The 25,550-nt window shown below is 32.8% G+C and overlaps 2 protein-coding genes and 1 pseudogene across 2 annotated transcripts; 2 read left to right on the top strand and 1 right to left on the bottom strand.

The window, feature by feature from the left end:
* LOC131644098 (uncharacterized) lies at nucleotides 1-6,220 on the top strand. Its single transcript, XM_058914493.1, has 9 exons — nucleotides 1-692; nucleotides 1,071-1,319; nucleotides 1,419-1,733; nucleotides 1,941-2,618; nucleotides 2,704-2,772; nucleotides 3,083-3,250; nucleotides 3,538-3,754; nucleotides 3,863-4,207; nucleotides 5,690-6,220. Exons 1-9 carry the CDS (start codon nucleotides 162-164, stop codon nucleotides 5,779-5,781), a joined length of 2,664 nt encoding a protein of 887 aa, XP_058770476.1. The 5' UTR covers nucleotides 1-161; the 3' UTR covers nucleotides 5,782-6,220.
* A 4,722-nt stretch (nucleotides 6,221-10,942) lies between these two features.
* LOC131616150 (serine--tRNA ligase-like) lies at nucleotides 10,943-14,986 on the top strand. Its single transcript, XM_058887407.1, has 9 exons — nucleotides 10,943-11,087; nucleotides 11,162-11,226; nucleotides 11,310-11,471; nucleotides 11,560-11,665; nucleotides 12,034-12,227; nucleotides 12,825-12,928; nucleotides 13,013-13,196; nucleotides 13,728-13,907; nucleotides 14,627-14,986. Exons 1-9 carry the CDS (start codon nucleotides 10,955-10,957, stop codon nucleotides 14,834-14,836), a joined length of 1,338 nt encoding a protein of 445 aa, XP_058743390.1. The 5' UTR covers nucleotides 10,943-10,954; the 3' UTR covers nucleotides 14,837-14,986.
* Nucleotides 14,987-16,721: 1,735 nt separating this feature from the next.
* Nucleotides 16,722-25,221, bottom strand: LOC131653342 (uncharacterized; annotated as a pseudogene).
* Nucleotides 25,222-25,550: the final 329 nt, after the last annotated feature.

The raw sequence follows: 25,550 nt of genomic DNA, 5'->3' as shown, positions 1-25,550 counted from the left end.
ATCAGTGTCACACATCAAATTTACTGGAATTAACATTTGCCACTAGATCTATCATCATACTCAAAAAGAAGAAAAAAAACACATTTGTCACAAAAAAAAAAAACGCTATTGGCACCGAAAGATAGAAGAACACAGCACAAGAGAGAGCGAATCTCTCAGCTATGGCAGAAGATGAGGAAGACGACGAGAGCTTCGGTGACTTCAAGTTCGCTTCCTTTCCCAATCAATCCCTCCCTTCCACCTCCGCTTGGGGCAACTTCGTCAACCATTCCAATCACATCAATGGAACCACCACCGTCTCAAAACCCTCTGATCCATTTACAGTTTCCCCGGATCCCCTCGGAAAAAGTGCAAACAAAGCTCGCGGAGGAGCTATTCCGCTTTCAATCTTCGGCGAGGAAGAAGATGATGAACCTGTTTCTGATTCCAATTCCAATGATTTTTTCTCCAACGGTGGTGGTGTTGTGGCGAAAAAGGGATCCGATTCGAATGGCTCCGCTGGAATTAGTGATTTGATTTCAAATTTATATCATCAGCAAAACGGATCAGGATCAGCCAATGTTGGTTCTACCAGTCCGAAGAACTCGAATGTAAACGATTTGAATCAGGATGAGGATGAGGAAGAGGAAGATGATGGATGGGAATTCAAGTCTGCGGAACGGGAAACTGGAAATAATAACTTGAATGCTAAGGTAAATTGGATGAAGCTTGCGTAATATCGTTTCAACTTTGATTGATTTTTGACATTTGGACTTCGAATAATGTAGAATGATATTTGTTATTATTGATTGAATAGCAGTGAAATGGAAAGAAAAAAGTTGGAAAGAAATGGAAATTGGTTATTTATTTATTGATGGATTTTTATAAATGCTTTACTTTTTGAGTTGGGGAAGTAACATTTATGTTTTGAAGTAAATATATTAAGAAGCTAAGCTTTTGGGCTAGAGGTTCATTTCATTTCATTTCATGTCTCTTCACAATAGTACGGACTTGCTTAAATATACAGACCTTTTTTTTCTTCTTTATGAGTTGCATTTCATTTAAGTGATAATCTGTATTGTATTTTTAAGGTTGAAACACCGAAGCATGGTAACAGTGCAGTTGGAGATGGAGCTTTGTTTGATTCATCTGCTGTGTTTTCTGACAAAGTTGGTGAGTGGAACCCGGGGTTTGAGTTCAGTCCTATTTCTGCATCTCACAGCCTACAGCTAGGTCCGAAAGGTGAATCATTTGAAAATGGAGCTGGGTTTACTATGTTCAATCAAACTTTTGGGAAGTTGGCGAATGCACATTCATGGCCAGGATCAAATCAAACTTTGGTTGGTTGTTTCGATATAGTTTTCTCATCTTATGCAACATTGTTTAAATTATCAATAAATATGCATGAACACAATCTGATTATGGATTTTTGGTATTAGGAAGCACCGAAAAAGGATAATATATATCCCGCTGCTATAGAAGCACTCAATGATGATGGTGGAGCTTCCCATGGTACTGTTGATCCATCTCTTGCATCGCAATCTCATCAATCTAATGGGTGGGGCTTTGATTTTAATTTCAAATCTAGTTCCATGGGCGAAAACAGTCTATTTTCAGAGTCATACTTTGTAACGGAAAAAAACCACGATGAAAACAATAAAAGCAGTGCCTCTCCAGCCAATGTAAATGTTGATTCAGATGTCAATTTGTTTGAATCAAAAGACGCAGTCACGGAAATAGGAATAAAAAATGAGGTACTGAATCAATTTAGTAATTCAACTTGTATGGGTTTAATTTTTTATTTTATTAAGGACATTCAATCTTGAGTTCTTAAAATTTGCTTATAAATCTACTAAAAAATTTCATTAATCAATCTCATGGCACATTAATTTGTCTAGTCGTCAACTAGTCTTCACAATTTTTAAATATATTGTCCTTGCTACTATTCTTTCTATTTTCAGAAGCCGCTAATAGCTTCAGAGAATCGTAGGGAAGCATTGCCTCTGTCAATTTTTGGTGATGATATGCCTGATAAAAATGAAATGCCTGATACAAATGAACATTCTGTACCTCAAGATTTGTCTCCCCGTGCACCAGTATCTCCAATGCAGAACAACTTTAATAGTCCTGGTTCCAACTTATCTATCAATGACTTGATATGGAGTTTATATAGTCAAAGTGAAAACAAAACTTCTCCTAATGTGACACCAAAAGCAAGTGAAAATCAGATACGTGCCTCCCCCGAATTATCAGCCTCCGGTTTGGATCACAGTGATGATTTTGATGATGACTTTGGGGACTTTAAGGATGCTTCACCTGAAACCACATTGGCCCAGGAATCTGCACAAAACACGTCTCTGAATCATCCAACAGAAGTCACTGAGAATGGGTTACAGACTTCCTTGGAAGTTTTAAATTCTGATTTGATCAACGATAATGATGGTTTTGAAGATGATTCGTGGGAATTTAAGGATGCTATATCTGGAAAAAGTACTGAAGATCAAGCATCTACTATAGATCACAAAGATTTACTGACGCAGCTATCCACTAAATTAGAACCATCTGATTGTGTGGAGTTTTTTAGCACATTGAAGGATGAGTTGTGCAATAATGTCCTGTTCCATCTTCAGAACCTTAAGGTAGGTAACCTTTTGTGCTCTTTCTTTGATAAACGTTGGATGATACTTGCTCACACTGAAACTATTCGCCAACAAATTTTTTTAGAAAGCTCAAGATGTTGCAGCTCTTTCGGGTGAAGATGCAAAAGTAAAAGCTCTTGAGGTGGAAATTCAGGTCAGAATATGGACTAGTTTATGAATACCAAATTTTGCGTCTAATATTTTTTCCGTGGCTATTTATTTTCCCCTTACAATAGCAACTCCCCAAGCTTTAGAACCCTAAGGCTAATGGCATGGTTGTGATTTGTGTTCATTGATTCAAAGACCTCTGCCAAAAATGATTGAGCAATGCCATTAGTTAATGCTATTGTGAAATTGGTTTTTTTTTATTGTTATTAGGGTATGCATTTCCTTTTTATTGATTAAATTAAATGCATACTTTAATATAGTCTCAGCCTTGTTCCTACTTTTCTTTTCTTGTACAGGAATTTTCTCAGATACTGCGTCAGCATCATATGAGCGTACCCGTTGAATATCTCTCAGAAAATTATTCGCCGAGAAATGTAAACTTTGATGAGCTTCTTAAAATTTTGAAGGAGCCAAAGTTCCTACCTCTTGAATCAGAATACCAGCTAGTATCAAGGTTGTCTGTGGTACGTCTATCTCTTGAAAATGTTGAGTGTTGTATTTTCAAGTTTTACTCTATTGTGTGTGTAAATATATAGTTATGTAAACTACTGTAGGATTTTTTTTTTGTTCTATACTAAATACATAACGATATAACTGACTTTAGCATAAGTAATGATACTTGTGAGTTCTTAAGATTAATTGAATTGATAATGATTATATTTTCTTATTGTATTTTATTGCTAACCTTTCTTACCAGACCATTTAGCTTGACAATATTTGTTATTGCATGATTATATTACTATTTGGATAGGCCGAAACGGATATAAAATCTGCTATGGAACTCTTGAAAGAATCAGTATCAACATTAAGAATTCTCAAGTTGGGATCAGGAGAAGAACATTCTAATTATCTTACAATATGGTCCAAGATTGCCTCTGTTTGTTCTCAAGAGCTGCAACATGGTGCTTATACCTGGAAGCAAGCAGTACAAAAGAACGTCCATGACCAGTTATTATCCATCCCAAAAGGTAAGCTACTTGATAAAATCATGATGCCCAGTCACATGCTGCTGATGCAGATGAACTTATGGAGTATGAATTAACCTCTACCTTTTTCTGCGGTCATGGGTTGAATAGGTGTTCAGTATGTCCATGCACTTGGAGAAATTTATAGAGTGGCAAAAATTGTTGGAGCTTCAGCCAAACTTCACAAACCATGGATATTATCAGGTTCCATAGATTGTACAAGTTTATTTGCCCTTTTGAACGAGTGTAATAGCCTATGGTTGGCTTCAGGACTTGAAGAAGCTCTTTCTAATATATCAAATTGTAATAACTTTGATGCGGATGGCATCTCAAGGGACTTAGTTGAATCCATTAAGTACATTCATGAACTTGATGAGCATGTACTTCCGAGCTATGTCTTCTCAGAAGAAGAAACTATGTGCCAATTGTCAGCCTTGCCTGCTGATTGCATACCAGGTATGTACAATAAGCTTAGCTGCCTCTTCCCGCTGATAAAATATGACTTGAAAAGTATGCTTTTAATAGAAAATATTTTTTCCAATGTGATCCAGTGTAATGTTTCTATTAGGGATGTCAACGGGGCAGATATTGTTCGGAGGACGCTTCTCCGCTCCCCGCCCCGCCCCCAAATTTACTCCCCATCCCCAATCCCCGCCACGGAGGAATATTTCCCCCCATCCCCATCCCCACAGATCCCCACGGATATCCACGGAGATCGAATCTTAAGAAAATTTCTACACTTTTTGATCAAAACTATAACACTAGTATTTTGTTATTTTTTTTTTCGTTTTTTTTAAAACGCATATATTTGCATCTTTATTTTATAAAAAAATCAAAATACATCTTGCATCAATAATAAATAAAAAAAGCAAAAGAATTTGATGTTGCTAATATTTTTTATGTATAAATAAATAAATAAATAGTAACATAACTTCTTGCTACCGTGCTTACACTAATTTACTACCACAATACCGATGTCGCCCAGCGCAAGTGGTTGATTATGTGTGACAAATCTATAATTTCTAATGACTCTTCATTTTCTAATACATTAATATTTTTCATGTAAAATTGTATATATATATATATATATATATATATATATATATATATATATATATATATAAAGTAAAAAATTAATATATATCGTCGGAGTCGGGGAATCCACGGGGCGGAGGATACTTTCCCAATCCCCGCCCCAAAGTGTTATCGGGGGACTTTTCCCTCCATCCCCATCCCCACGGGGAAAAAAATCTCCAACTTCGGATCTCCGCACAGATATTCTCCACAGGGATCCCCATTAACAGATGCAATTGACATCCCTAGTTTCTATCAATACAACAACAGCAACCAAGCCTTGTCCCACTAAGTGGGGTCGGCTACATGGATCAGCTTTCGCCATAATGTTCTATTCAAAATCAAGCCTTGTAATGTTTATCAATGATGAGAACAAATCTTTAAGCACTTAAATTTTCATACACGTTTCAACAAGTATTGATGCATAGAATTAGGATCTCTTCAATTTGGTTCCTTTGGCCATCTGCCACATACACAGCACCTGAAGTGAAATCTTTTTTTGTGTTAGCTAAAATGATCTGTTAGCAGTTGAACCCTCTGACAAGTTCTCAGATGATGCTACTACAGATTCGATCCGCGGGACTAAACTATAAAATCACTCCTAATATATAAGGTGTAACAAAATAAGGTGCATGTGCAGGTCTGCTGCTAGATTAATATAGGAAAGATTCTTTCTGCATTCTGCATTAATAGCCAAATATTTAACACCAACTTACATCTGACTTGTATCTGTGTGGATTGGTAGCTCAGAAGCTATATTTTTAAATGAAATGAGAAATGATCTAATGTTTTTCATCTTTTCATTTAAAAACGGTTGGAAATCTCAATTATCTCTCATCACACACTATGATTTTTATGTATCAGGGTTAGATTTGGTGACATGGAACGGAAAGCACTGCTTTGTCAAGCTCGCAAACTTGTGGGTGAATCTAATAAGTTCAGATCCTCCCAAGTGATACTTACCAAAATCAATCCGTCTCTTAAACAAGGAGATTCTTTCAGTGTGTAGTTAAGGGTTTTTACACCAAGAAAAATCAATGTGAGATTGTGGCAGGAACCATTTTTTGGGCATTAGCAGCTGTTGTTAAAGATAGGTCGTTGAGGGGGATGAAAGTTATATGGCTGCACTGCTCTTGTGTCTGATCAGACAAATTAAGTTCATTCTTTTTTCCATAGGGACCATTCTTTAAGTGGAAGCTTTGGAACAATAGCGGGAAGTTACAAGTGTAAGATGTATTACTAGTGATAACAAATACATAGAGTAGAATTCTGGATACAGATCCAATTTGCAAAGGGAATAATATTGTTAAGCTATGCTGTTGTTTGTAAAGCAACTGTGATTTTTCTCTTGACCTTATTAAAAGTATTTTGTCATGATTTATTTTCATAAAATAATTTGATTCAAGTTTGTAAACAAACCGTCTCCATTACTAGATCTCGGAAGGCACGTGTTCGAATCATGTTTTCAATCAAATAAATCATTTTTTTGGCTTTGACGGTGCAAAATAATAGAATCAACTCTAACTTACGGCAAAATAAAATGGGACAAGCATTTATTACTCAAAGAAACTAAAAAATTACAAAGAAAGATTAATGTGCAAAATATGACATTTCAAAAAAATCTTATAAAAAAACTTGAAAGATTAATGTGCAAAATATGACATTTAAAAAAAATCACAAAAAAATAAAAATTGTTTGTTGAACATTCTCCCTTATGAATGTTAATTGGTATCATGATTTACAATTACATGCTCTCAATTAATATTTTTTAGTCTAATTTGCTATTCATAATTTTTTTGTGTATCTATTTGCACTAAATCGATAATCTTCTCAATTGAATTAATGTAATTCAATTCAATATTTTGTATGTCCTCCGTATCAAAATAGGTGTCTTCTTTCTTATTTTTATTTGTTTTAAATTATTTGTTCATTTAAAATATTAATGTGATATTTATTATTTTTTTTACTAACTTACCTTTATTTATTGTATTTTAGTTCATTTAAGTGTTTTACTATCTATTATTAATAAGATTGTTTTAGTAAATGAGACTCATTTTAACATAATTAATCATTTTTTTTAAAAGTGTGAAAATCTCAAAAAAGACACTTATTGTGAAACGGATGAAATATAAAGTATTTTCATTACTCAATTCTTGTTTTCGTCTTTAATTTTAAGAAAGAAAAGAAAAATGAGTAGAAAAAACCATAATATATTTGTGTTTGACCTTGAATGATTTCAACATCATTTACCTTTATTAATAGTGCTATATAGTACTAATATTAATAAAATAGTACTATTTAATTTTGTTAATACTAGTGATAATAATATCGAAATAAATTAATAATAAATTTTCATGAATCAATTCCATATCTTAATTTTATTAATTATTAAAATCAAAATATAAAACAAATCATATAATAATTAATTAAATAATATATTTTAAATAATATGTTCTTTTAAAATCAAAACATAATGATAATGAAAAAAATTAAAAATTGTGTTCTATAAAAATGATTATGTAGGCTGAAATATATTAAATTTGATTAGTTTTTATAGAATATAAAATATTTTAAATAATATGTTCTTTCAAAATCAAAATGTATTGCTATTCAAAAAAAAATTGTAGTTTATAAAAATGATTATGCTCTTCAGAAAAATATTAAATATGGTTTTATTTTATTTTTTAAAACACAAAGTATTAATATTAATACCACTATTTAATTTTTTTAAGATAATGTTAAATGTTAATAATATCAAACAATATTTAATAATAAATTTGTACTAAATTGTATATTGATTCTATTAATTATCGAACTCAAGTTAAAACTGTAATATTATATAATAATTTTTTGTTAAAAATATCAAAATCAATTAATAATAAAATTTTATTAGGTAAGTTTTAATTTTTATTAGAAGTTAGATTAGATAAGTAGTTTTGAAGAGAATTAAGAGTGTGTTTGGATGAGGTAATTGAAATTTTTTTAAGGAATTCAAAATTCTAAGTAATTCAAATGAAATCTATTCATTTTTAAATTTATTTGTATGAATTAAATAATAAAATGATTCATTGTTAAATTTTTGGGATCATTTTCATAAATTTTATAATTTTTAGACCAAATTTTAAAAATAAAAAATAGGAACCAATTGCAATTTTTGAAAATTTGAAGGGACTAATTTGTAAATTTTGAAAATTATTAAGGATTTATTTATAATTTAAAAAAATTGTGAATGAATTCTAGATTTTAATAAAATATGAGGATCATCTTACAAATTCTGAAATTTTAATAATAAACAATTTAACATTTATATTATATAGAGAATGAATAATTTTAAATTCTTTATTTTTTGTGTTATTTTTGAAATTTTTTAAATTTCACTTGAATAAAATACATTATAAATTTATATCATTTTAACAAGTCTTCATATTTTTCATCCAAGTAATAGATTTTGGTCATGTCATTTTTAATTCTTTCAAAAAATTACTTCCCCTCAATAAATAATTCATCCAAACACATTCTTAGACTTTAATTTTTCTTAGGGTTTTAGAGTTTCATGTAGTTTAAATTATTAAGATTTAAAATATATATAAATATAAATATTCATGTATTATTATAAATAAATTTAATACAAAGGAAATTATGAAACTATTTAAGAAAAAACTCAATAAAAACTCAATAATAATTAATATTTATATATAAATTAATTTAAAAACTCAATAAAGTATTTCATAAATTCCAAAATTTTGTCAGAAGTTTAATATTTAAATTTAATTGATATGTGATGAGAACTGTTAAATATTTATATATATTGGATTTTTTTTAATATGTCCACACAAAAACAACTAAGAAAAATTCTTCACAGAGGCTACAAAACTAGCTCTATCAATGTTTAAAATGGACTCTAAAAAAATTTGGAGCTACTTGAACAATTAAAAGTATGTTTGGATGAGCCAATTGAAAATTCTATATGAATTTAAATTTAAAAGTAATTCAGATGATTAAATTGAAATTTATTTTTTTTAAATTATTTTCTTTAGATGAAGTATTAAGATAATTCATTGTTAAATTTTTATGATATTTTTTATAAAATTAAAAAAATTTGGACCAATTTGCAATTTTTAGAAATTTGAAGGATCAAATTATAAATTTTAAAAATTAATAAGGACAAATTTTCAATATTTTGAAAATTTGTGGGGTCAATTTTATAATTTTAGAAAATATAAGGACAAATTTGCAAAATTTGAAGAAATAGTAGTAACAATACATTCTATGTAGTGGGTGGAGAATTTCAAATTCTTTGGTTTTTGGTGTCATTTCAAAATATTAAATTTAACTTGGATAAAATACTCCATAAATTTTCATCATTTTAAAAATTATTTATTTTTGTATCCAAACAATAAATTTTGTATAAATTATTTTAAATTCCCTCAAAACCTTATATTACCTTATTAAAATGTTTAATCCAAACACAAGTGTATTTTTTGTCACAACCTCTTTAGCTAAAGTATCAGCACATAAATTTGCTTCTGTATAGACATGCGCGACTATAACAATCTCATGTTGATTTATGACCCTTTGAATTTCTTTAACCAACGCCAAATACTCCACTTTGTTAATCTTTCATTCCTCATTATAGCTTTAACAACTTCGGTATTAAACTCCAATCTCTTCAACCCTAAGAACTTTGTTAGCTTGAGACCTTCTAACACACTCATGGTGCTAGCGTTCCAAAATTTTGATGTATCCACTCATCAACATACCCTTATCATCTTTGATAACACCTCTGCACCCAACTGAATTGTCAATCTTACTCGCTTCATCGGATGTAAAGTTAAAATGTGACATAAAATATTTTATATTAACTGTGCATATTACTTTCTCCGTCTCATAATAAATGTTTCATTTGCATTTTTTTCTTTGTTTCAAATTAATTGTCCATTTGCAATTCCAATGCATCAATCATTATTATTTTTTCACTATTATACCCCTATTTATTAAGAGAATTGATATTGTTACACCGGAACTTTACACCAACACCGTATTATTATACGGTTTGGCTTTTTTACTATGTTAAATAATTATTTTTTTCAACTTTTTCAATGCAAATGGATATATATATTTGTTGTATTTTATCTGGTGTAAGATAAGGTGTACAATTTTGGTGTAAGCATAGCATTGCTCATTTATTAACTTTCACGTTATTCAACTATTATTAATAGGGGTATTCTAGTAAATGACATTAACTTTTTTACTAAAACCAACACATCCAATCATTTTCTTAAAAACCGCGCATTGCTCAAATAAGACATTTATTATAAGACGGAGGGAGTAATTAATCTCTTTATTTTATTTATAAAAAGTTTTTTTTTGAAGTATGAATACTCCAAAAATCATATCATATATGACATATTTTTTCTCAGATATTTTTCTTATTAAATGATATATTTTTCCTATTTAACAACATTTTCATGTCCCTTTTACCTAAATATATACTTTATTAGAAATTCCTTTTAAATTTCTTTTTATAAAGGAGAAAATTTAAATATAATTTTTTAAGTGTGAATTTTATTATTTTTTAATAAAAATATAATAAATATATTAAAATATTGTTTCGGAAGTGAAAATAAAAATAAATTTATATATATATATATATATATATATAAGAAAATTATATAATTATTATATTTTTATAAAAATATAATAATAGTCACACCTAAATAATTGTTTTTAAATTTTCTCCTTTTATAACATTTTATAATTCTTTTTAAAAAAATCGGATGCTCATCAATATTATGCAAATTATAAATAAATAAAAAACATTAACTTAAATGCTAAGTTATACAAAATCCGATAGTTTTTGTCTCTTTTAATTTTAATTAAAATTTGATGACATGACATTTTGATTTTGATTAAAAAAAATTGATACAGAATTAAATTAGCTGTCATATTATTAGAATTTAGTCTCGAATTAGAAAAAAGACAAAATCTTTAAAAAAAAAATCAATAAATCTAATTTTGAAATAAGAAATAAAAAAAATAAAGTAGCGAAAACCCTTTATTTATAAGTTTTTATTTTGCAATTGATTTTATAATTTAATAATTGATTCATCTATTTTCATCGCGGGAAACATGTTGGACATCAACCTATTCTTAGCGGAAAAGGGTCGCAACCCCGAACTCATCCGCGAATCCCAACGCCGTCGATTCGCCAGCGTTGAAGTTGTTGATGAAGTTGTCCATCTCCACCATCAATGGAGAAATCGTACTCATCTCTCTCTCTCTCTCGATATCTCTACTATATAACAATGCCACCGACCTAATATTGTTTTATTGCAGTTCAACGCGAGGTGCATATTCTCGGACTTAACGGGTACCTTAAGAAAATCTCTGCAGCCAAGCTTGTGAGCATCACTGCATTCAATTCTTACTTATTAACCTGCAATTGCAAATCCTCATTACATTCCGTAATTCTTGTGTGTGTTAGGCCGGTGAAGACGCAACTGAATTGATTGCTCATTATGAAGCGAACGAGAGAGAGATAGCTCTGCTAAAGGCTGAGTCTAATGAAATTCTAAACAGCATGAATTCTAGATTGGAAACCATTGGTAACCTCATACATGATTCCGTTCCAATCAGCAATGATGAGGTCTAGTTCTTGTTCTAGTTCATTTTTCTTTGATTATATATATATATAAGGAGTCTGAAAAATTCATGGGGATAAATCAATGCTTTAGGCTGACAATGTCGTGGTTAGAACATGGGGAGACAAAAGAGTGGAACCTAAACTCAAGAATCATGTGGATCTCGTTGAACTTCTCGAGATAGCAGATTTCAAGAAAGGTTCGCATTTATTCATAAACTCAATTTTTGAATTTCTGTTGCTTACTACTGTGCTGTGTTTTGTGTGTTTTAGCTTATCTGTTGAACTAGTGCATGATTTGCAGAATATCTTTCTGCTACTATCCCGAATTATGATACTGTTGAGTATTTTGATTTGATGTAACAACATGTTATGTTGCTTCATGCCTTCAAATTTAATACTGCAGAGTGTAGTTTCTTTCAGTTAATTGTGCATCATCGTTTTCACTGCATCTGTCTTTCTCAACCGGAGCTTTTTATGTTAATCACCAATGGGATACTGCCGTGTGTTTTTATCTTCTCTGAATGTATCCTAATCTTTTTTTGCCATGTTGTTTGATGTATAATAGGAGCTGAAGTAGCTGGAGGTAGAGGTTTCTATCTCAAAGGAGATGGCGTTCGTCTTAACCAAGCTCTAATCAACTTCGGACTTGAATTTTTGAAAAAAAGGGAATATACCTTATTACAAACTCCTCTCTTCATGAGAAAAGATGTAATGTCCAAGTGTGCACAATTAGCCCAATTTGATGAAGAACTTTATAAGGTAAAATTCTCAAGTTAATTCAAATGTTGATTTGAGTGTCCATATAAGAATTTGATTTTATTAGAAACATATTAGTGATGCCTCATCACAAGCTTATAATTTGATTTCAAGATTCTTATGCTTTATCTTTTTAAGGTGCCAAACTGACAGTAACATTATTGCAGTGTTTATTTTTTCTGTTGATTTATTTTCATTCATGAGTACAAAAATTTTAATACAAGAAGCATACCGGCTTAGTCTCAATTTTAAACAAAAGTACCTAACCTCACACTTACTAAGAAGTTTAGTTAAGCGTAGTTAATTTCCTCTATCTCAGACTAAAATGCATTCTTTTGTATTTTTTTGACAGAAAAAATTTATGTGTTCTGAAAAGTGATATTCATGAAAACTTGCTCAATGAGATAAGTTATTGAAAATTAAAACTTATATTAATGAGTATTTTAGGAATCACATCATTAAATATATTAAAGGTAGTTTTATATTTGAGATTTTGAAGCCACCGAATATGAATACATCTATGCTTACTTACTAACAAGCCTAAGACCACTCCCATTCTTTTCCTCTGATCTGGTCATATCTAATGAATTATTATTTTAGGTAACTGGTGAAGGAGATGACAAATATCTGATTGCAACAGCAGAGCAGCCACTTTGTGCATATCATATAGATGATTGGATCCGCCCTAGGCAGCTACCCCTTAGGTAACATGAATTTAGTCACATGTTTCATATTAAAACTGGAAAACTATGGTTATATTTTTAATTTTGGAAACATACCTTCTGCAGGTATGCTGGATATTCATCTTGCTTTCGTAAAGAAGCTGGATCTCACGGTCGGGATACTCTAGGAATATTCCGAGTTCACCAATTTGAGAAAGTAGAGCAGTTTTGCATTACCTCCCCAGTTGACAATGATTCATGGGTCATGCACGAGGAAATGCTTAAGAATTCTGAGGAATTTTACAAGGCGGTACGTCAATATCCTTCATAGTAAAGCTATTTTTTCATTTGAGTGCTTGTGTCAAAACAATTTATAAAAGAGTAACTTACGTTCCCCTCCCCTAAGAGATAGGGGTGTTATATATTATATAATTAACATTATATAGGGGTGTTACAATTAAAAAGAGGCACCTTAAAATTTGCAACCTTTTCTTATATATGGGACCTGAGGAGAATAGATTTGGAGTGGTTGATGAATCCCAGGGTAAAATTAATATATGGGAATGGGATTAATTTGTCGTCTTGTTTTTGACATGTCAAACACATCTAAAAAGGGGAATGTTTAATGCATCTCAATATTTCTTGTAAGGTTTCATATGTAGGACTTTGTTATATGTTTGTGATTATTGTCTGTCTTCTGTCATTACCTCATTCTATTTCATCTTGCTGTTGCCATTGCACAGAGATTGTTATCTTGGTTGTTTTCAACCTAAATTGATAGCTTTCTACACCCTCCTTTTTAGTTTCCTTCTCTTATGTAATTACATTTTATTTACTGCAGTTGAACATTCCATATCAAATTGTTTCCGTTGTATCTGGTGCTTTAAATGATGCTGCCGCGAAGAAGTATGATCTTGAAGCATGGTTTCCAGCTTCTCAAACTTACAGGGAGTTGGTATCCTGTTCAAATTGTACTGACTACCAGGCCAGAAAATTAGATATTCGATATGGACATAAGGAGGTCAGTTATGCCCAAGTTCATCATTGATGGCTTCATTACATCGTATTGATGGCTTTATTACATAGTATTATTCAATTACTTTAGAATGAAGAAGTTTATTTCGAGAGAGGGAGATAGAGATCTTTCCCGTTTATGTCTCAATCTCGTAGTTTGGGCAAGTAGAGAGAAGACCCTGCATATTCTGTTGTAAGGAGAGTTGATCAGATAGAGAGGAGTCAAACAACTAGAGGTCTAGGAAGACGGAGAAAAACTATAAGAGAAACTATTAAGAAAGATCTCGAGATTAATGAATTAGATAGAAACATGGTGTTGGATAGAACATTATGGCATAATTTGATCCATGTAGCCGACCTCACTTAATCGGATGAGGAGTGGTTGTTGTTGTTATACTTTTTGAAATTTCTAAGTACTTTCTTCTCTGGTGACTAGTCTTTCATTGAGATTAGATTATATTTTGCAGACAAAATAAATTTTAGCTGCATTAAAACATTCTGAGAAGAGCTTTCAGTAACTTACTTAGTAATGATGGGGCTTACTTATGTTTATAGGCATAATAAGTTATGCAGTTAGACCCTGATGATAGCTTAAAGTGTGTCATGTCAATGACTGCATTCATATGGTTTGCCATGCGCAATATGTTCTCTTGGCTAACTAATTTCAACCCTCTACAAGACTGAAATATCATAATTTTGACTGTTAGATCTTTTTTCCTGTTGCAGAGCATTGTGCAGGTGAAGCAATACGTTCATATGTTGAACTCTACTCTCACTGCTACAGAAAGGACCATTTGCTGCATACTAGAGAACTACCAGAAGGAGGATGGGGTAGAGATACCAGAAGTCCTCAGACCATTCATGGGTGGAAAGACTTTCCTGCCCTTCAAGAACAAACCGAATAGCGAAGCCAAAGGGAAGAAATCGAAGGCTTAATAGCATTCTTTTGTGACGAAATCCGATTCAGAAACACTGATTTTATAAAGTATTCTATAGATTTCAAAATTTTGTTAGAAATTATCCAATATTTTACTCTCTCGTCTCATATATATAAGCAAATTTAAAAAAAAGTTCACCTTTAAGAAGAATAATTCTTACACTCTAATTTTGCCCATATTTTTTTCTTTGGAAATAGTTGCAAACATTAAAATGTAAAACATTGTTAGGCTATATTTGGAATAGGGACATTGAATGTAATAATTATAATTTTTTTTCTTATATTTAAGACCGGAAGGAGTATTAATTTAATTTTAAAATATTTAATGTGCATATCAATCTACTATCGGTCTATAACAATTCAATTGCATGAAATTTTCAAATTATCCTTTCATAATAAATTATTTCCACTAAAAAAATGACATTTAAGTAATTAAATAAATAAAAAATTCATTTTCATCTCTTATTACAACGTGATATGTGACATTCACTTTTTAAACTTCACCGATTAAATTATAATTAAATATTACATACATTCATTCTCTCTTCATTAAAATTTCAAATCTCTCTCTCACATTTCTTTTTTCCACACTTTCTCATTTTTCATTTTAATTTTTTTCTATTTACATATTATCACTAAAAACACTAATAGTCTTTTTTTAATACTCCCTCCGTTCCTTTTTAAGTGTCGTTTTAGAAGAATTTTTTTGTTCCTATTTAAGTGTCGTTTTATAATTTAATGTTATAATTTGTCATTTATACCCTTATTTTCTCAATAACTCCACTTCAAATTTTTCAATTAATTATTGGAAAAAGAGAGTGTATGATTGAATTTATTTAGAAAGAGAAAAATAAATAGGGATATAATAGGAAAAGTAACTCTAATAATCCACTATCTTGGTTGAAGAGCTTTTTGCTAAAACGACACTTAAAAAGGAACGGAGGGAGTAATTAGTTAATACAAGTAAATTTATATGATTATTGTTCATTTTGCAATTAAGTAAATCATTTCAAATTTTACATTTGTTATAAATACATTTTATATAGCATCGAATAATTTTTTTACCCCACAGACCATTATTTCTATTTTACTTTAATCAATAACTAGTGTCTTACCCGTGCGTTCGCACGGGTACTCGTTGTTTTCGCGCATTGTAATTGAGAAAAATAAAAGATATTAGTAAAAGATTAAGTTTTGGTAAAATTGAAAAAGTTATAAAAATAGTAATATTTTATTTGACAAATTATAATGAAGGAGAAGTTTTAAAATCGCAAATTCATAAATTATAATGAAGAAATATTCAATCAAATTATATAATTCAATTAGTGATAACTATTTAATATAACTAGTGGATGACCCGTGCGTTCGCACGGGTAAATCCTTTCTTATGGTGGACGATTTATTAATAACGCAATACAAGAAGTAAAAATTTGAAATGAATGTATTCCTATGAACTATAAATATTTGATCAATAATTGATAGTTTTGAAATGTGAATCACAAAATTAATAGGCAAGCTTAAATGTAAATATTATATTATGGTATACATACAAAATGACAATACGAATTACATAGGTAGTAGTTATCTTTAAGCAGAACATCATCTCCTAGACTTGAAGTAAACTGAAAAGATAAAATGTATAGTAGTTATAATTAAAAAATGCGTTGGATGTAGTCATTAATGTTCTTCGGAGAAAATTGTCTAAAGAGTGAGTAGGAATACCTTAGTCCTTACACGAATGAAGATTGGAAGTATTATAACGAAGCATAATAGTTGTACATGCAACTGTGAAAAAAAAAGCATAGTAAGTATAATAATATCCTAACTTTAGTTGTAATGAATTTAACAAAGACAGTATCTATAGGAGAATAAGAAATACAATACCTAAACAACATTGTGAAAAACTTCTTTGAAAACCACATTAGTTGTTTCCGATAATGGTGTATTGTCTTTGTCATGAATTAATATTTTCAAACCACCTTTGCTTTTGACTCTTGACATAGCCACATAAAGTTGTCCATGGCTAAACACATCTTTTGGTAGATATAAACCAACATAGTCTAATGATTGCCCTTGAGATTTATTAATTGTCATTGCAAAAGAAACAATTATCGGGAATTGTCTCCTAATAAGCTTGAATGGCCAAGGTGATTGAGAAGGAGACAAAGACATTCTAGGTATGTAAATAGTGTTGCCAACATGGGTACCTGAAATAATCTTAGCTGCGATGACATGATTTGCTAGTCTTGTCACCGTCAATCTGGTGCCATTACATAATCCCTCTGATTGATCCAGATTTCTTATCAACATTATGGTTGTGCCAATCTTTAACTTCATAGAATGATTTGGCAAACCAGAAGTTTTTAAGCAACCTAAGAATTCGGGAGTCAAATGCTCAAAAGCCTCATTGTCATTAACATTTGATCTGTCAATAGAATCACTACTTAGATACTCCTTTTCTTCACCTAAAAAAATAAACAATAATTATAGTTGGTCAGATATTTATAACAAATTACATCTTAAAAGTCAATTTATAAATAAATAAAGATATTATTGTTACCTGGAAGAAGATCAGTGATGTAATCATTGATTAAATCGACAATCTCTATAGTGGAAGCCAAAATAGCTCTACTTTGAAGGTAATCAGGATTGTTGAGATTATCAAGGATATTAGGGTAAGTACTGGTAACGATTGCCTCTATGGGGTCGACAAAATCTGATAACAGTAAATCAGTGGGAATAGTAATTGCAGCATATCCATCATTTGGTTCTGAGAGCTTACCGTCTCCAACATCTAAAATCCATTTAGAGAAACTTTCAATCTCTTCAGCATTGTTAGAGATAGAACCAGACACCAAACGCATATTTTTTGTAAGCGTTAGAACTTTGCAATGTTCCCAAATATAAGAAGCATTTATTGTTGAATGAACAATATCAGACCTAGTACCTCTTGGTACTACTGGTAGAATCTGTCTGAAATCACCACCAAAAACAACAACCTTACCTCCAAAGATCTTTTTACATGGTTTTTCAGCAGTACCCATAATATCTTTCAAAGACTTGTCAAGGGATTCAAAACAACATTTGTTAGCCATGGGCGCCTCATCCCATATAATCAACTTAGTTATTTGCAACAACCCTGCAAGATCTGAATTTTTTGGAATGTCACAAATAGATGAATCAATACATGGGACAGGAATTTTGAACCTAGAATGTGCAGTTCTCCCTCCTGGTAGAAGTAAACTTGCTATTCCACTTGATGCAACGTTTAAAACAATGTCGCGATTGGAACGCAATGCTGCTGAAAGTGTGTTCCACATGAAAGTTTTGCCAGTACCTCCATAACCATATAAGAAAAACACACCACCATTTTGTTCAGTAACCGCGTGCATAATTGTGTTAAAAATTTGCATCTGCTCATCTAAAAATGAAGAAAAAAAGTGTTAATTATGCGTCATTTCCATAATGCATTCAATAATATAAGTACGTCATGTAAAATCGAATACCCTTTATTATAATAAAACTGAATACTCGTATGTTATGGATTATCCATACGAGATGAAATTGCAAACACATCTAAATTTAACTTTTTTTGTAATGTTATTAATTAATTCAACTTATTTGAAAAACTACAAATAAATTAAATTGCCTGTTTCTAATAAAATACATGTTAGTAATAAAACTATTGTTACTAAACAATTTAATACCCTTTATAGCTACATAGGTAACCCACGTGTAAAATATTTAAAGTAACAGTAGTTATTATTTAATAAATAATTAGTCCCTAACCTAACATAGGTATTCATTATTTCTTGTGGGTGAAGATAACGTTTAATATGATAAAGTGCAAATAGTAGCAAAAAGTGAGCATTGTGCAGATGAACACCGTGTAGTTGCCAAGACCATTCATTAGGTTGAAATCTAAACCCCTTAACGCAGTTCAAGAGAAATGGCTGTTGGAATTGAAAATGGTAGTGTATCCTCACGGGTTATTTTGGTCCCTATTAAACCACTTGGTGTGTGTTAAGGATTATGTAGCTATTATTATGCAAGAACCTAGGCCTGGAAGTATTGACTTACTATGTTGGTTAATCCACTCAAGACCCTTTATGTTAGTTTAAGTATTTCAGTGTTTTAGTATGCAAGTGTTATTATTTCAGTGTTTTAGTATGCAAGTGTTATGTAAGTGTCACTGTGTGTAAGACTTGAAACTTAAGTATTATGTAAGCATTTGTTAAGTTAGATGTTTCTTAAGACTTGAAAGTTAGATGTTGGTAATTTGTAACAGTTAAGTTTTTAACTTGTTTTCCAGCTTAAAAGTGATTTCACAACAATTTGAGTAAGTTAGTTCCACTTTTATAAAAGACATGAGATAACAGAAAACCTGTTTAATAATAATTTTATAGTAGAGTGTCTCATTTGTAGGGAAATGTAATATGTGCCCGTGAAAAGTATTTGTAGTATAAGCAATGCTTTATATTCCTAGAAGCAACAACATTAATATTTATTTGGACATTTTAAACGTGTACCTGTCAAAGACTTAAACAAATCTTGGAAAATATTTTTCTGAGCTGCAGTGTCGTGTTGTCGTTCATCGTATATCAACCGATTTCCGAGGAAATCAAGCACGTAATCATTTGGATACGGCATTGGCTTAAACTCTTTTAGGGTCCTCCTATTTTTCTGCAATTGTTTCTCTATTTCCATTAGAGTCAATTGTTGGATTTCTTCGGCAGTGAGAGACAGCTCTAAAATGAACCGGAATAATAACGAAAATATCAAAACAATATAATGTAAGAAAGTATATAAGTAATTAGAACATATAATAAAACTACAAATTACCTAGATTCATCGATAAATTTCGTTGTTCATAAAGAATTCCATCAGATAAGTAAATCCAAGTATTTCGCCATACATGATCAGGTCGATTCATCGAAGCTGATAACAACATGGTAACAAAGAGTTTCCGCAAATAAACACCGGAACCCCAATTATAAGCCTCTTTTATTGCCTCAATGAACTCCTTGTCATCTTGGAGAAATCCCATTGCAAATCAAGCCTCTCGAAAACTCTTATGTTTAAAACCCTCAATAGTTTTGAGATCATCATAACTGGTTGGTCCTTTCTTAACAGTTAGTAACATCCTCATATAATATAATTCTCTAGTAGTGGGAGGCACCCAAATTAATCGCCCAATTGTGTAGCCTCTTTTCCTCGGTTTCCAAGTTCTTGTTTTTCTGATGTAAACAAATTTGGACACAAATTGACCATACGTCAATAACTTGGCCTCCTCATATTCTTGGTTTGCAACAAACCATGAAGTAAACATCGATTCAGTCACACTTGCCTTAAGTAAGACATTTCCAATTTGTTCAAAATCTTTGTAGTACACCGAATTTTCTCCTTCTAAATGAAAAAACAATCTTTCAACTGTTGGTTTCCTTCCATGGATAGAATAAGAAAAAATTCTCCAACATGCTTCGCTTGGGAAAACATATCTGCAATCCAGGTATTGTTTAATTTCATCCACATTACCCTCTCTTGTGCTATCAGTTGGAACAATGACAGTGGATATTCTATCAGAACCCTTGTTGATGTACTTGAAGAGGTATTTAATGGATGTACTTTGATTGCACCATTCCATATTTATGTGTTCTTCATACTTCATTAGCAAACTTGGATTGTGTGGAACAACATGGCCACTGTGAAGTTTGATCCCATTTTGCTCAATAGAATGTCCATTATCTCTTCTTCTGTATACAGGATATCCATCTTGATCAACCACGGTCACGTCTTGAAACTTCTTTGGATAAAACTTTGAGCACCTTCCATCCTTCATGCATGGACATTTTGGGTTTGCCAAACCGCAAGGTCCGTGCATCATGTGGTTCTTCACCAACTTATACAACCTCGGGTGTTTCAATGGATCAGGAACCTCCGCCGATATAATCTTATCAATATCATCTGGTGCCGGATATTTATTTGAAGGGTGCAAAAATATAAGAATATGTGCATGTGGCAATCCCCTTTTCTGAAATTCGATTGTGTACATATCTGTAAGAATAAATATGATAACAAAAAGTTAAACAACCAGCATGATCATAATATTAAATTTGAATAATTAACCACAATATCATTGACTTACAAGCTAGTACTTTTCCTAAGACACCTTTTTTGGTCACGTCTGCCAAAAGGCTATCAAACTTCATTTTGAACACCCTCGAAATAATGTCTGGTCGATCATGGGCCTTCAAGTTGAGAGGATTCAAAGCTCTTTGAATTTCTGGCCAATTTGGATTGCAAGTGAAAGTAATAAATAGATCTGGAAAACCCACCTTACTACAAATAGCCATTCCGTCATAGTACAATTGATCCATAAATCTCCAACTACCAACATAAGATGATGGTAAAATGACTCTTTTTCCGGTACTTGCCCCATCAGCTTGACTTTCATGTCCATCCTGATTGAGATTGCTATACTTTGATACCCGCAACTTAGATTGGTTGTTTCTTAGCCATTTCAACCTCTCTCCTTCAAGCATTGTGTAACCATCAACCAAAAATTGTTGAAATAACCTCCTTGACGACAAAAGTGTTTTGCCTTCATGCAATCGATTTTGTATTCGAAAAGCTAGCCATTCCCTAATAGTCAACCTATTTCTTGGATTATCGTCAAAAATGTCAAGATCTCTGTGTGCAACATTTGGTCTATACCCATCTTCACCATACGGAAAAAGCAATGGATATTGGAATGCAAGATAGCTTGCATGATACTCATCAATAGGTTTCAGTTTACCGCCTTGTTTTTGCATTATGATATCCCTTTCTTCAGCTGTGTCTATGTCCCCAACAATTAAAGCCACAACCTCGGAAACAGTTGGTTGGTTGTATACTCTCCCATCTGTAGTTCGGTTTGCTATTAATCTGAGTTTCAAATTATGAACGTTACCTTGATTAAGTCTTTCTCTTGCCATTAGGAAACTCTTGGCATGTGTGTTATTCTTGTACAACATTTCAGATAATCTCTTTACAGTTTCTTCATCAATTTGGCTCTTGTTGCTGTTATGACCAAAACCAAGTCAATTAGATGCAGTGACAGTAACAATAAACCAACATAAGGAATTATGAATTCTAAAGATCAAAAAACACAAGTACTAATTAGAATTACCGCAGGCCATCCATCCGATAGGAAACTTCATTCTCGGTGTCATAGATGTAAAGTTGTGCAAATTTTGGTTTATCTCCTTCAGCTGGCAATAAACTCCCAATTCGGTGACAACACTGCCCTTGGATGCGAATTGTCGGTGGGCCACGACCGTTGTTAAATTTGTTGTCCAACTTTGCACCGGGAGAAGTGAATGCAAACATCATATTGTATGTACGCAAATGAGCCTGGAAAGATTTACTTTCTTTGGCATTTTTGTCAAAGAGCAAATGGGCTAAAATTCTTGGTGGATGTCTTAAAAATGGTAGTTCAACCTTCCCATTTCCACAACATAAAGTGTATTTGGGATTTGCAGAATGTTTGTGTTTGTCCTTTCTTTCTTGGTACCACATCAAGGCATAGCAGTGCGTGCACTCGCACACGGCATCACCCAAATCGTAATACGCTGCATAAAAAAAAATATGTAGCATAAGTGTGGATATTTCGATGATATTACACGAAAGAGTAGCTTTTAAAATTATGACATACCTTGGCTTTTGAAATCTGGTTGGTTAGCATTTGAGAATGGTGGACACAGAAAGTCATCTTCGAAGCTCTCGTCATCGGATGAATCAGGAACTGTTGTATAAAAAAATACAGAAGGTTTGTGACATGTTTAACATGAAGTTCATATAAATACTCCATTGGTATATTCAAATCTCATACCTAAGAAAGGATCATAGTCGGAATCGGTATCTTCATCTGATTCAAAATCCAAGTTAACAGTCGGTTTAAATACGTCACATGTCTCTGGAATTGGCGACGTACGTGAGGTTGATGCTGCTAGTGAAGTGGCCTGTTTATCACATGATTGCCTGTGAATTGCAAGACATTTTATCATGAAACTAAAAATGCTTGTTATAATGAATAGGTGGTATCATGGAGAGAGCAACTTTGTTTTCACGAAGTATTGCTTGTAAGTAGAAATCATTACACTGTTGGCAAAGGAGAAATCTCAAATTCAGTGTCCAAAGAGCTATGTGGTGGCAAAAGGCTATCTTGATCGGTGCGTATTAGGTTGTAGGCTCTATCCGGCACTCCGGATAACTTTTTTGGCCGCCCCCTAGCAGGTTTGGATTGTCTAGGGATTGTTTCCGTTGTTTGATCAGTTGAATTCCTGAAAAAATAAGTTGTCCCTTTCCTTGTAAAAATGATCAACATATAAGTATGCGACGTTGAACAAAAACTTACATGGTTCTGTGAATATCAGGTTCGAGGCTGACAGTAGGGATAACTCCGGCAATGACATCTAGTGCCACAACCTTTTTAGGACGTCCCCTCCCACGTTTGTGTTGTGTATCGTTAGTAGTCCCATATTGTGTTTCAGCAGTGCTGTAGAAGGATTAACTCAAGAATTATATCAGCATTAAGATTGTTATAAATACATTTTATATAGCATCGAATAATTTTTTTACCCCACAGACCATTATTTCTATTTCACTTTAATCAATAACTAGTGTCTTACCCGTGCGTTCGCACGGGTACTCGTCGTTTTCGCGCATTGTGATTGAGAAAAATAAAAGATATTAGTAAAAGATTAAGTTTTGGTAAAATTGAAAAAGTTATAAAAATAGTAATATTTTATTTGACAAATTATAATGAAGGAGAAGTTTTAAAATCGCAAATTCATAAATTATAATGAAGAAATATTCAATCAAATTATATAATTAAATTAGTGATAACTATTTAATATAATTGATTAAACTACACACTATTAGTTCAATCTCAAACTATCAGCTAAGGAGAATCAATTATTTTTGGCTAGCTAAGGAGAAAAAATTAATTATTTTGGCTCAATTATAACTACAAACTATCAGTCAAATCTCATACTATCAGCTCTCTCTTGTAGGCCAATGAGAAACCACTACAAACTCTATTTATAATAATGATTCATTCAAAATACAAAATTAATAGAAAAATACTTTGACCAGTTACTTCATGTTCCCGTTAATATCTATTATTTTGATAAGTAACTTTGTATTCCCGTTAATATTTCAAATTTATTCCCGTTAATTTTCAATATTTTAATCATGTTCTTGTTAATGTTTATTATTTTAATCAGTAACTCCTTGTTCCCGTTAATATTCATTATTTTGATCAATAAGTTCGTGTTTCCGTTAATATTCCAAATTCGATTCCGTTAATATTCAAAAAAATTATCAGTAACTTAATGTTTTTGTTAACATTCAAAAATTTATCAGTAACTTCGTGTTCCTGTTAATATTCAATATGATAGATGATCGTACCTGATCAGGAGAATCGTCGTAGGCTGCTCGGACTGGATCTTCTAGGAAGGAGAAGGGGGGGTGTACCTGCAAGGTACTCCAATGCCAAAGTAAGTTGACGAGCAAAGGAGCGCAAGTACTAGCTAAGAATGAGTAAGAATTGAATACCTGACCCTCTACTGAGAGAGGGTATTTATAGCCCCCAGCGCTGGGCCATGATCCCGCTAGTGGACTGGAATTCCAGGCCCAACTAGGAGACTGCCAGGTTTCCTAGGCGGAAATATCGGAGGTGCTTGATGCCCTCTGTCCTGGTTAACCGCTCCGGAATCCCAGAGAGACGCGGTCTTATAGGGGCCACGTGGACTCCGTAGTATTCGGAGGATTGGGTGTGAAGGACCATTGCGCGGAGCAGGGTCCTCGGCAACGAAGGTGTCTGCGGGGTCGTCAGTGCCGAGCATGTCGGTGTCGTATGTTCGGGGATATAGGGCAGCCGAGCATGTCTAAGGTGGGCATCCTGTCTGCGTAGGAGGGTTGCAGAGGAACGTGGGCCTCTGAGGTTTATTGGGCCGAAAGTCATAGTGGACCTAACTTTGGCCCAGTCCAGAACAGGAGCCCCCCAAGTCGGAGTTTTCTGGTCAAGAAGCTGTGACTTTACCTGACGCTCGGACCGGGGATGCTCGATGAGATGGTTCCTCGTCAACCAGATGTGCTCGGAGAAATGGCCTGTGGAGAGACGAAACGTCGCGCGTGGGAGACACGCGCTGACGTGGCATAGGTAATGATGGTCTAGGGTCTAGGAGGCGGCGCTTGTCAGGAGAAGCGACGCTTCGCCTTCCGAGCCCTTTCCCTATAAAAGGGGGCGAATCCTCTCATTTGGAAGTTTCACTCTCTCTGTTTACCTGCTCGGCATCAGACAAGCGTTCCTCGGAAGATACTCTTCCAGATTGTTCACCATACCGAGAAGCTCATCTGGTCATCGTCATCATGTCTTCACGTAAGTTCGTTTCCCTCTTCGTTGCTTTATTCTTTTCCGTAGGGTTTGTGTGCTTTCTTTTCGCGATCGTCGTCGTAGACGTAGGCTGGAATCAACGAGCGATCGTTGTTTCCTCCTCGGGTTATCCAGGCGATGCCCGGGGGTTAGTATGGGTCGGTGGACCAGATGATGTGGCGTTGGACCACCGTGCTTGTTCGGATGATTTTTCGTTGTCATGTCGTGTCATTTCGCGAGTCCTCGGCTGACGGGCGTTCTTCCTCGATGGGGGTTTTAGCCGGGGGCTTCGCCGC

The sequence above is a fragment of the Vicia villosa genome, linkage group LG1 (genome assembly GCF_029867415.1).
Source record: "Vicia villosa cultivar HV-30 ecotype Madison, WI linkage group LG1, Vvil1.0, whole genome shotgun sequence".
Classification (NCBI taxonomy): domain Eukaryota; kingdom Viridiplantae; phylum Streptophyta; class Magnoliopsida; order Fabales; family Fabaceae; genus Vicia; species Vicia villosa.
This window is presented reverse-complemented; position numbering and strand designations above follow the sequence as displayed.